Source organism: Phytophthora parasitica, assembly GCF_000247585.1.
Source record: "Phytophthora parasitica INRA-310 unplaced genomic scaffold supercont2.132, whole genome shotgun sequence".
Taxonomy (NCBI): Eukaryota; Oomycota; class Peronosporomycetes; order Peronosporales; family Peronosporaceae; genus Phytophthora; species Phytophthora nicotianae.
Genome location: NW_008649118.1, coordinates 15,401 through 27,330, shown reverse-complemented (window position 1 = coordinate 27,330; position 11,930 = coordinate 15,401). Strand labels below are relative to the sequence as shown.

The 11,930-nt window shown below is 52.2% G+C and overlaps 7 protein-coding genes across 7 annotated transcripts; 2 read left to right on the top strand and 5 right to left on the bottom strand.

Annotated features, from left to right (window-relative positions):
* Positions 1-776: 776 nt before the first annotated feature.
* Positions 777-3,138, bottom strand: PPTG_19547 (hypothetical protein). The gene has a single exon (XM_008918028.1). The coding sequence runs from the start codon at positions 3,113-3,115 to the stop codon at positions 893-895; it is 2,223 nt and encodes a 740-aa protein (XP_008916276.1). The 5' UTR covers positions 3,116-3,138; the 3' UTR covers positions 777-892.
* Positions 3,139-3,238: 100 nt separating this feature from the next.
* Positions 3,239-4,831, top strand: PPTG_19546 (hypothetical protein). Its single transcript, XM_008918027.1, has one exon. The coding sequence runs from the start codon at positions 3,403-3,405 to the stop codon at positions 4,645-4,647; it is 1,245 nt and encodes a 414-aa protein (XP_008916275.1). The 5' UTR covers positions 3,239-3,402; the 3' UTR covers positions 4,648-4,831.
* On the bottom strand, positions 4,773-5,644 carry PPTG_19545 (hypothetical protein). Its single transcript, XM_008918026.1, has one exon. The coding sequence runs from the start codon at positions 5,538-5,540 to the stop codon at positions 4,986-4,988; it is 555 nt and encodes a 184-aa protein (XP_008916274.1). The 5' UTR covers positions 5,541-5,644; the 3' UTR covers positions 4,773-4,985.
* Positions 5,645-6,879: 1,235 nt separating this feature from the next.
* Positions 6,880-9,301, bottom strand: PPTG_19543 (hypothetical protein). The gene has a single exon (XM_008918024.1). The coding sequence runs from the start codon at positions 9,292-9,294 to the stop codon at positions 8,140-8,142; it is 1,155 nt and encodes a 384-aa protein (XP_008916272.1). The 5' UTR covers positions 9,295-9,301; the 3' UTR covers positions 6,880-8,139.
* PPTG_19544 (hypothetical protein) lies at positions 6,985-8,013 on the top strand (the record flags this gene model as incomplete). The annotated part of the gene is made up of 1 exon (XM_008918025.1): positions 6,985-8,013. The coding sequence occupies one exon, from the start codon at positions 6,985-6,987 to the stop codon at positions 8,011-8,013; it is 1,029 nt and encodes a 342-aa protein (XP_008916273.1).
* Positions 9,302-9,478: 177 nt separating the features above from the next.
* Positions 9,479-10,689, bottom strand: PPTG_19542 (hypothetical protein; the record flags this gene model as incomplete). The annotated part of the gene is made up of 2 exons (XM_008918023.1): positions 9,479-10,498; positions 10,564-10,689. The coding sequence occupies 2 exons, from the start codon at positions 10,687-10,689 to the stop codon at positions 9,479-9,481; spliced, it is 1,146 nt and encodes a 381-aa protein (XP_008916271.1).
* Positions 10,690-10,832: 143 nt separating this feature from the next.
* Positions 10,833-11,852, bottom strand: PPTG_19541 (hypothetical protein; the record flags this gene model as incomplete). The annotated part of the gene is made up of 1 exon (XM_008918022.1): positions 10,833-11,852. One exon carries the CDS (start codon positions 11,850-11,852, stop codon positions 10,833-10,835), a length of 1,020 nt encoding a protein of 339 aa, XP_008916270.1.
* Between the last annotated feature and the right edge of the window lie 78 nt (positions 11,853-11,930).

Genomic DNA, 11,930 nt, shown 5'->3' with positions numbered 1-11,930 from the left:
CGATAATGCGGCAACACCCTTCCACCGACGGTGTTGAAAGAGCCCGGGCCCTGGGTTCCGAGTCGTTGTGAACGACTCCAGTCTGAACATGGTTCAGACTTGACTTGCGAAGGTGCGTGCTGCTACGCATCGTACACAACGAATTAGGGCTACATTACTCAGGAACCTACAGAAATTTCAACAGGTTTCACCCCATGAAGGTGAAAGAGAGACAACTTACAACCACCAAACCATTTGTCAAGTAATTTTCTCGTCTTCATGAAGAAGGTTTTGCCCCCAGAACAAGTCGAACGAGTGGTGACTGAGAGTACAAGACAGAAAAACCGCGCTCAAGCTCAATCCGAATAGTGATCTATATGCAAACCGATCTCTTGATACCGACAAAAAGAAACGAACTCTAGGCTGAAGTCAAACAATCGATCCCTCCTGATGGAAAGTACAACGAATTAGGAAGTTGAGTCGGCTATAAACGAAGATCAAAACGAAAGTTGTAAGGTGAAGTATTTGCTCAAAAGACTTGGTCAAGACCAGCGTACAGCAAACAAAGAACTCGTTCAAGATCACATCGCTCGACTTAAGGACAACGGTCTAGTGCGCTCATTCAGAAACAACACGTGGAAGATTTAAGCTGAGAGAAAACTTACTATATCAATATATCAGTTCATTTACTGCATTGAGAAAGTGCTCACATCCCCCGTGATGTTGTCCCGGTTGATTTTGACCAATGTTTTTTGCTACCAAATCTTAACACAAAAATAGCCGTTTCACGAAAAAATCGGGTGTCATGACCGGAATTGTGCCAAAGCATTTATTTTGCGAGGTACTGCAAGAACATTAATTTTACTTCGCGACAGGGTTTAAAATCTCTATGCTGCATTGCACATGGTGTCGTTTAGTTGCTTTCAACACGAGCGACTATTTCGCATTGGTTGTGCACAGGCCTGGTGAAATTCGTAGTAGTAGTCGTAAATGCGCTTAAATCACGTATCAGCAGCTCGTTAATAGAGCCCTGATTGTCGCTCGCAACAACGATATCGGAAGCTTGTTCCTGCTGCCCAAACTCTTCACCACTGGAATCAACCAGGTCGATGACATACTGTTGTCGCTTCTGTTGCTCGTTGTGTTGAACTCCCTCGGCTAAATCTGATTCACTAGCATGCTGCCTCTTCTCGGCAATCAGTTGTATCATCACCTGAGCCATGTATTCGCATGCTAGTCGCCGCTCCTCTCGAGCTGAATCAGTGCTCTTCGAGGTGGTGACTTCGGGGTTTACAGCAGTATGCTCGTCTCCATCCTCTTTATAAGGTCCTTCTCGTTGGTCCTCGTCTCCTTGAGCTCGTGCTTGGGCCTCGTTGATAGCCTCGAGAGCGCTTTCAAGCTCCTCTGCTGTCTGCTCATTTAAAAATTCTAAATCACGCTGCCAGTTCAGGAACACGCGCTTCACTACATCCGGAACTTCTGAGTCCGCTTGAGGAAGACTGAGCTTAGCTTCCGATTTCTCTTCTGACTCACTCTTTTGTTCAAAATCTGCAGCTCCGTCTTCATCATCTGCATCGTCGTTGTCTAGTTTCATGATACTACTATCAGTATCATCATCGCCAAGAAATGCTCGTAGTATACTATTGCGATACAGCAATGTATCACGTTGTAGACCAAAGAGTTGCTGCGAAGCGCGTGCCCACATGGAAATAGCAGCCACCGCTGTCAACTCAGCTCGCTTCTCTTCATCGCACTCAATTGTAATTCCACTCTCACTCCATCGCAGTGGAGCATAGTGCTTCGCCACAGCAGAAGTGTTTTCTGAACGTTCTGTGCTTACAGTCCGAGCGTCTGGGTTGGCCCGCCGGTTGGCTGGAAAAATGGCAGTCAGCGCAGCCTTCAGATCCAGAAGCTGGAGCACCTTTGCTGGAGGCAACACTTGAGATCTCCTCAGTTTCTCCTTCGTCCTCTCTAATCTGTCGAGCGTTTTCACAAGGTTCATGCGTCTTTTAGTCAATTTCGCAATTTGTTCATCAAGTTGCTCAAGCTTCTTCTTCGTCGCTACCAGCTGCACATCAGTCTGCTCCTCCTTGCTCATCTTCTTGCCCGCCAACGCTAGTGCTAGCTCAATACTCTCCCCTGCGTTAGCTCGCTTTCGTATCCTCGGTTTCTTCGTCTTAGGAGCAGCAGGATCGTGACCTTCCTCCCCCGCCTTCGTCTTTCTCGGCTTTTTAGTTCTAGCAGACGCACTCCCCGCATTTCCTCGTTTCAGTGACTTCGGTTCTGCATCCATGGCAGCAGTCGACGAAGACGCAGTAGAGGGGGCGACTACACGGCCACCGAGACACACGTTCAAGTGCGACTGCTGCTCCAGTAGATCCAGTTGTCCGATCACCACTCTGCACACTGTACACGTGGCTTCCTCCGGAGTATATTCGCCCACAGCGCCAACTCTGGCATCACCATTAGACTCCGATTTCTGCAACTTGACACTGCCTTGTCTCTTTTTGCTTTTACCACCACTAATAACCGGTTTTAACAGCAATTCATCGTGAGCTGGCTCAGTATCCGGTTGGTCTTCTGTGGTCCCATTTGATCCAGTAGTATTAGAAGCCACCCCTTTGTCCTCAGTCGAATCACCCAGCACTATCATCTTCGGAACTGCGGTAGGTTGAGCTACTGAAGACGATATACTTGGGGTTAGTATACTACTACCACCAGCAGCGCTAGTTTCCATCTCTTCGCCACACGGTCGTCCGTGCACCACCTGAACGACGCGCAGACTGGTTCTACCAATACTGATGACGTCTTCGTCGGTCAGTAAATAGTCCTGCTGAGGGTGTAGCGGTTTGCCATTGAGTTTGGTGCCATTTGTGCTCTTGACATCTCGAAGGGTGACGCTCGTATCGCTCTCTATAAAACGAAACTCGGCGTGGACGCTCGACACTTCTAAATCCTGAGGCAGACGAAGCCAGCAACGTTTCTTGCGGCCAATGGAGAGCTCATGGGAAAGAGGGGAAGAAGAAATATAGTCTGCGTGGCAATGGCGAAGCACCAGCCCGCTGTGAGGCCCCCGCGTAGCCTCCAGCCGGAAGCAGCGCAGCGAAGACGCCGTCATGCTGCTGTCAGAAAACATAAGTCAAAAGTTGCAGTTTGAATAGAAAAAGGTGGGAGAAAATATGATGGACCAAATATAGTCCCACGGACTAAAATCGTCAGAGTGATGGTTGCATATTGAAGTTTACCATCACTTTGTGCACGACTGGAGAGTGCCCACGTCACTGTTCCGCGGTAGTTTCAGTACAACGCCACGACACCAATTTTAGCGGGAGGACCTTGAGGACGCGTCCTTTGTAGCTGCTCACTCTCGTGCCATTGCGCCACCTTCACTCCAAGCAGCAGCAGCAACAACAACACACAAAGATGGCGGCGGAAGCAGAGGCTGCGCTGAACGCGCTCAAGAAGCTGGAGGCCAACAAGACGTGTGTCAACTGTGGCAACTACAACCGCTTCGGGCACCAGAATATCTGCGAAAAAGTGCGCACCTTCGTGTGCTCCAACTGCAAGAGCGCGCACCAGAGCTACAGTATGCGCGTAAAGAGCGTCAGTATGAGCAACTGGACGATGGACGAGGTGGACGCGTTGCGAGAGCAGAACGGCGGCGGCAACGCCGTGGCGGCGCGAGTATGGCTCGGCCGCTGGGACGAGAGCCAGATGCGCAAACCCACCAAGGACGATCCGCTCGACTACTACAAGCAGTTTATCAACCGCATCTACAATGACAAAGCTTTCTATGACGAGGATGGCTTCAGTGGCGCGGTGACTAGCAGCTCCACCGCCAAAAGCAACAGCTCCCCAAGGGCAAAGGCAGCGCCGGTCTCCAACCTGTTGGACTTTGACGCCCCGGCTCAGAACAAAGCACCGAGCGGAGGCTTTGACGCCTTTGCAGCGAGTAGCAGCAGCTCTGGTAATGACGGATGGGGTAACTTCGCAGCGGCACCGGCCCCCGTGAGCTCGAACGATGGATTCGGTGCATTTGCGTCTGCTCCGGCACCGACAAAGCCCGCTAACGACGGTTTTGGTGACTTTAGTGCTGCTCCAGCTCCTGTGTCGAGTAACAATGACGGATTTGGGGCGTTTGCGTTAGCTTCACCTGCACCAATGTCGAACTCGAGCTCGTTCGACCCATTTGCATCTTCGGGGGGAAACGTGCTGACGCCGAACGCGCCGTCAACCCCATTTGATCCGTTTGCAACTGCACCAACGAACCAGAGTCAGAACCCGTCGGCAAGTATCATGAACCAGTTCAATGCAGCGCCGGCACCCAAGGACTTCAGCGTGTTCGATAGCCTGTCGGCACCGTCGCTAGCGTACGGTACTTCTCAGCGGAACAATAACAGCAACGGCTACGGTCAGGCTCGTGGTCCTGCTGGGATGGGAATGGGAATGCAAGGCCAGGGCCAGCAGATGAACATGGGCATGCAGCAACAATATGGAGGCTTCCAACAGCAGCAGCACTTCCAACAACAGCAGCCGATGATGGGCGGCCACACTGGCATGAACATCAGCACCTACTTCTCTCCGAACGGAGTCGCAGCAGGCGGTAGTTCAGCCGCACGCTCCAACGGTAGAGACCCGTTCGCCGGCCTCGGACTGCCGCAGAAGTGAGCCCTAAACGAAGTAGTAGAACGCCTAAGCTTAATGCAAATAGCTAACACGACACACGTACGATTGAAGTACGTGTAGCTGCACCACTCCATCCACAAAGTGTCGATCAACTATGCGAGTCAGTTCACGTATCAACGCTAGTAATACGGGCATTAAAACAAAGGTCACTTGAGATTATAGCGCAGCTCTGTCTGCTTTTCTCTCTCTTCTTCTTCCTCTGCTACGCTGTTAACAATATATCAGTCGACTACGAAGTCCGTCGCTCCATTTCAGCCGAACTTTTAGTCAAAAAGGCCGGAGAGTCCATTGCCGGACTGTCCTCTTATGGCCGTCCTCCTTTACGTGGCCACTGCCGTCGCCACGCCGTTTCCGTTGGCGGCGGGCGCAGCAGCCTTGCTGGCCGAGATGGCTGGCTTGGTCTGTGGCGGCACGAGACGCTTGATCACGGCGGAGCTGGCGGCGCCGAACATGGGGCGGAACTGCGTGTAGAAGAACGAGACGAACGGGACGTTGGCCAGCACCGAATAGAAGTCGTAGTGGTCCGTGTGCGATGCGATGCGGCCATTCTTGAGCTCCAGCACGGAGAAGACTCGAAGTACGATCTTCATGAAGCTCGGGAAGGGCTTGAGACGGAAGACCTGGGAACTGTCGATCGTCAGCACCGTAGCGCCGGCCATGGAGCCGCGCACGAGCGTGGCCTTACTGGACTTGATGAACTTGGACAGGACGCGGAACTGCGCCTGGATGTTGTCCACGCCCCGCACAGACACGATCGGGTCCGTGAACACGGCGTCGGGCAGATAATACTTGGCGATAGTGGCGTCACGGTTGGAGCTCACGTCGTAGAGCGACAAGACGTTCTCGGCCAGCTCCTGCGCGTTACGGTTGGCCATTTTGCTCGTCTCTTACGGCACTTGATGCTAGCGGAGGTGGCAGCTACGGTTGGGGAATGACAGGCACCTGCGTCTGCTTGCCTGATTCTGCTCCAGTTTGAGTGTGAAGACTGGGTGTCAGCATCGCGGTTCAATGCGAGAAACCCCGTGATAATTGATGAGAAGAGTTTGATAAACCTCTATATTTAGTTTAATTAGGATTAATGTAGTTTAATGAGTTCGCGTAGTTCGTGATTCGAACTCATCTATATTGTAATAAATTGTGATAAATAATGCTGTTGAGAATATTCGGCCCAGGTCTCTTTCGATGTAGCCATGTTGAAGCAGCAATGACGTCACAAGATGTAAACGAACACACTCAGCAGGTGCAACTCAAACAAATTTGTGCACGTTGGTGAGCGGGACTACCTGCACGAAGACAGCTAGATGAAATACATCCTGGCTACAATGCTCAAAGTTAATGCTGCTGTCGAATTCCAGCTCACAGATTACAAAATTCACGACCTACAGTCCAGTAGTGTTCGTCGTCTATGCGGTAATTCGCATTGTGCTCCACACCTTGGTGTACCTCATTGGAATTCAACGGCATCCAAGCCAGAAAATTTACACAGAATTATTTACCTTCTTGCCTTTTGCCCCAGCTCTAATCGGCGATCAGCTTCTTCATCTCTCCCGTCACAATTGTGCTTCGAGGGTTTTTTTTGTCAACGATACCGAAATTCGTCCTTGAATTAGGACGGTGTGAATTTCATTTGTCTTGAAAGTCTTGTAAGACTGTCTGCAGCGAAATGGGAATGATCCAGCAGAGCGCTATTCAAAGCAAAAATCCATCGTCTATTTCGAGGAAAACTCGCCTCTCCAGCGTCCACTTCACGCGTTAGTAAATCCGCCGAAGCTGATGCTGGTCGATACGGGCACGACATGGGCCCAATTGGTGGTCAAGCTTCGGCATGACCGTGTGCAACCTCTCGATCAAACGTCATCGTCGCACCAACCTGAACGCTTCAGCAGCTTCGGATTAACCTCGCAACCTCTCACTATTGCATGGCGAACTGTTCGGACATTGGGCACGGTACTAAGCAACTCGATGCTAAGCGCAGCTATAGCGTGGTGTCTAGCATTTTGCATGGATCATGGCAATATTTTCTCGAAAACAGTACCAAGGAATCAATCTCATGCGATGTTCCTCACAGCCAAGATGTTGTGGTTCTGGATGTTCTGTTGGTTCTTCACGATAGCCGAATGTGTAGCAAAGCTACTACCCGAAACATTCACTTCTACTCCGACGCCGTCCACGCTTTCACCTGGTCGGATTTTCGTAAAATTGGTGCGGACCATGTTTGTTCATATAGTTTTGGTTACAGTTTTGAGTGTCGGAATCGGTTTTGTCATTGCCTCTCACCATTTCGCTCACGACAAATTAAAAGCCGACGTGTATTGGCCTATGATGTGCTACAACTTCATCTTGACCGTCACCGACGCACACACGCGCCACATCTTTCGAGTTGAGACTGTCAGCGGTCAGGCTAGAGCAAATCGGTACAGTCGACGGAGTAAACAACTCAACCAGCTTCCAACCAGAAAACCTCGTGGATCTCCATCATTGAAGCAGTTCCTCAAGGTTTTCGCTCAAAATCTCGTGCTGGTGATCTCTGGTCTGTCTGCTGGTGCGTTCGTTCATATTGCCAGTTGTATCGAATTGAAAGAAAAGTGGGAGCTTGTGGTGTTTGCACTGTGCAGTCAGACGATCAAGTTGATGATTCAAGCCGCTGCTAAACTTTATCTTGGAAAACGTAAGAAAACACCTTCGTTACGCACAATGGCCATCATCGTGGCTGCTCCAACGATTCTGGTTGACACGCAGCTACGCACAGTGTTGTTGTGTTTGGACAGCAAGTCCGTGACTTTAGCAGGGTCTGTTTTGCTTGCTGTTGCCAAAACAGTGTTGAGACTGCTGACTGCGCTTTTAATGAGGCATCAGGCGCACAAAGTTCTGGCCAAGTATCCACTGCCTCGAGTTGGTGTCCATCCTCAAGATGGAGTCGTGAAAGTACTTCGAGTCCAGTCCTTGCTATCTACTACTGCGTCATTGTCGTCGCCGGAGCTACAAGGGATCGCTCGTGTTCAGAAACTAACAGCCTTGCACGCTGCGGAGGTCTATGCTGACATGCACGGCGAGTATATCGCGATGTGCTGTGCCTACGTCATCATCATTTGCTTCGGTTCGAATCCAAGGTTTTCGCTCGGTGGTAATGCCTCTAACAATTCCACTCATGAGATTCAGTTCTCCACTGTCATGGTGCAAATAGGCATCGAGGTTGTCGTGGATATTATCGCGATTCCGTTGGAGATCCGTTTTGGTGTTGATTTCAACAAGTTTCACAAAGATGACGCTTTTCTCGCAATATTTATGGTGCTCGTCGCAGTTGTCAATATTCATATAGCCTCGGGAGTTTACATGAAGACGGAGTAATGTCTATCGTTTCAAAGTATGGCACCGTGAAGACGTTTCCGCGTAGAGTAATACTTGTGGTTTTAGAATACTTAAGTATAATAGTTTTGGTGCCAGCAATGCGCTTGTATGTGCTCGTCGTGAATTTTAATGGGCTGGTCCAACAGCAGACTCGCTTAGTATCAAGCCTTCGATCCAAGCAATGCCTTGCTGCTGCGTGCTGTCATCATCTTGTGTATACAAACCCTGACGCCGCGTCCACACCATTGCACAAGTGAGGTTTCGTCGATCTCGGGCCATAATGTCGACCTGATGCTGCAGCAGTTCTCGCCAGATAACTACATTGGACGCGTAGCCGCGGGCCAGCACATGCAACAACGTCTCCTGTTGATTGTTACGCACTCGAGCGTCAGCTCCGTTCGCAAGTAGCAGCTTTACCACGGCGTCGTACTCGTTGTGCACTGCACCAAATAGTGCCGTGTCTCCTTCGTTATTCACAGCGTTAACGTCCGCACCGTGTTGCAACAGCAAGCTCACCACCGCGTACTGCGTCGTCTGGTCACCCGACGCGAAATGCGGCGCCGTTCTTTGACTCACAAACGCCGCGTTGATCAGCGGAGTGTTGCCATTTTCGTCCATGGCTTCCAAATCGCCGCCAAACTTGAGCAGGGCCTCGACCACCGCACAGGTACCGTTCGGCGCCGCAATATGCAGCGGCGTAGCCTCTGTCGCGTTTTGAGCGTTCACATCCGCTCCAGCCGCTAACAGGAACTCAACAACGGGCAGTGAGCAGTACGCAGCCGCCAGATGCAGTGGAGAGTTGCCACCGGCGTCCCGAGTCTCCAAGTCCGCTCCTCTCGCGAGCAGCCACTGCACTGCACTCAAATCTCCGAACAAGGCCAGCACATACATCGAAGTCTGTAATGTTGCGTTCACGTGGTCGACGTCACACCCGTACGCAACCAGCATATCCGCGGCTTGGTAATGACGTCCAAGCAACGCTGTCGTCAACGGCGAGGCTCCGCAATCGTCGGAATCATCCAACGTGGCTCCGCTTTCTAGTACAAACTCCAGAAGCTCCAGATCTCCGGCTATGATGGCCAAGTGAGTTACTGATCGCTGGTGTTCGTCACGGAATTCCACGATCTGCGTCGTCGGGAATGTAGACTGCAACATCATCATGCCATCACCAGAACCGTCGTACGCCATTCGCACTAGTCGAACCCAGAGCGATTTGTCGCTCGTGGGCGCTTTCGCCATCGGTGAACCCTGCATGAAGTCAGCAAATTGGTCTGTGCTCATAGTAGCGGATCAAGAAATGGTTAAGTCATCTGAGCTTGGCAATTGCAGAACGTTGGATGGATTTTTTTAGTTGATTACGGGGTGATGCTTCACTTTTGAAGCGCTGCAACAGTGACTTTAGTCGATTTTTCGATTGTCGTAATCTTTTGCGATTGCTCCGTGCCATAAACACCCTGGCTCACGTCTAGCAGCTTCTGGCCGCTGGTGCCGGCGTCTCGAGGCTCTCGATCTCGCTGTGCTTGGAATCGAAGGAAACTGACGCCTTGGTGACCAGCCCCGCGAACAGGTCTTCTGTCGGCTCAGACGCTGCTTGGTCGGGCACTTCGTCGTCCTTGTCCTCTGCTGCGCAGTGATGTCTGGGTGACGGCGCCTCGGCGTCGCTGGTCACCCCACTTGTCTGCGAGCTGTCGCTGCGGGGTCGCTCGATCTCGGGCATTCGCGGCTTCAGACGGTATCCTTTGCTTGGCGGGGTCTCTTCTCCCTTCTCCTTGCCCCACGTCTTTCCTACCTCCCGCATACTCTTCCGTCCGGTTGTCTGATGTTGAGACCAACGTGATACCGCACCCGTCTCGCTGCCTGTAGACGATCTTCTACGAGTAGCTCGACTGTTCTCCACCGTCCGGTCGACGATGTGTCGGCCATTGGTGCAGAGGTTTCGCAGATCCGCCAGCTTCAGCGGGGCCTTCTTCAGTTCGCCCGTCAACTTGTGCTGGACCGCGGCCACCAGTTTGTCCACTACGGCCGTCGAGCACGCGTCCACGTCTCGCATCCACAGCTTGACCGCCACTTCCTCGCAAAAAAGCTCTTCGAACGTCAAGAAGGCGAGCGAGAAGAGCTGAAAGAACCCGTCGTCTCGCTCAAAGAGCTGCCAGAACAGCGTGTCCGTCACAGGGAACGGGCCTGGATTCCCCGTCATGTCCATCAGGTGCATCGTCAGACTCAAGGAGCGCACAATGGCTACTGCCGCCTTTGCGAACGGATAGCCCCCGCGACCTCGCCGCATCATGGCCGTCTCGGCTGGATACGTCTCGACGAAGAACACGAGGCACTGTAGTCCGAGCTCACCCATGGGATTCAGGTCGGCGGCCGGATTGGGATCCGAGAACCCGGCCTCCTTCCACAAATCGCTGACCAATACGAAGCCCGGCATCTGGTGCTTACGACGGAAGCTTGCAGTCCAATATCGCTGCAATAACTGCAGGTGCTACTCGAAATGAACGTAGCGATGGTTAGTAGGCGGGGCCATCGATGGGCGACCATGTGACGCACCTCTGGAGACGCCACAAGCCGGTGGAACAACGCTCGCTGCATCTTGAACAACACGAGCATTTCCTTGTCATTAGGACGCCGAGCTCGATCGGCCTGGTTTAGTTCTCGCCCAGAAGCGTTCCCCATTGTGTCGAGGTGTTTTAATGCAGCCTACTCGAGTGTGAATGGGCACAACGCAAAGATCCGCCGTTTGATTGGCATGCGTCTCTTCAACTTGGATCTTTTCGTTGCCTTGACTATTTTTTTTTACTAGTTACGTTGCTACTTCTTTACGCCATGTCCTTGAGCTCAAACATGATAAACTTCTTGGTATGCAAACGGTCAGCCAACTTGTGTCCGAACGCGCTGGCCGGCGTGTAGAAGCCGCCCTTGAGACTCTTGGCGTCGCCGAACTCGTCCTTAGCCAAGCAGAATGCGCACTCGGAGATGAGACGCGACGTAAGACGGTAGCCAGGGTCGCCCGATCCCACCGTCTTGGCCTTCACGGCTAGTTTGCCGTCGTCCGTGTACCCCGCAGCTTCTGCGATAAAGTAGCCTTGAAGCATGGACTCCTCCGACGGACCCTGGCCAGGAGCACGCGCCAGTCGCTTGAGCAGTGCACGTGTCCAGCCAAAGTAGAGCATAATGCCCACTACAATCGTTCCGAATGTAGCCAGTAGCTGCATGAACAAACCGCCGATGGCCATGCGCTCGTGGTACACGAACTTGTCGCCGTACTTGTTATGCAGGCGGTAGTTGCTGCGGTGCACCACAGCTTGGTTAACCGAGGCGCCGATAAAGAGCGAGTGCCAGAAACCCATGGCCTTATCGTATTTTACAGTAATACCGCTCGTATTGGGCGCCACCAGTCCGGCCTGTTGCTTCTCAGCGATCGTCTTGTCGTCCGTCAGGAAGAACGGGTTACGCGAGGCTAGCAATTGCTTGCTGGTCGACGTCTCCATAACGGCAAACACTGAAGCCAGAGTACCACCACTCGCCTCACCCTTAAAATCCGTAAAGTAGAGGTCGACTGTGCTCGTGGCCGAGTTGAGCTTCTTCTGGATGCGATCGGCTACGAGGAACGTCGTGAGGTCTGACGGGATGCTCTCGAAGCCGCAGCAGTTGACCAGCACTGCGCCTGTCTTCGCCGCAGTGGCCGCATACTTGGCTGTCATCTCCTCGATCCACACGATCTCCCCGGTTAGGTCACAGTAGTGCACACCGTTCTCAGCACAGACCTTGACCAGCAGTTCACCGTAGAGCTTGTAGGGCCCCACCAGGGACACCACCACCTTAGTTTGCTGTACCATCTTTGCCAGTGATTTTTCATTGCAGCTTTCTGCCACAACCATGGGGATCGTGTCGATTAGTTCAGGGGCGATCTCGGG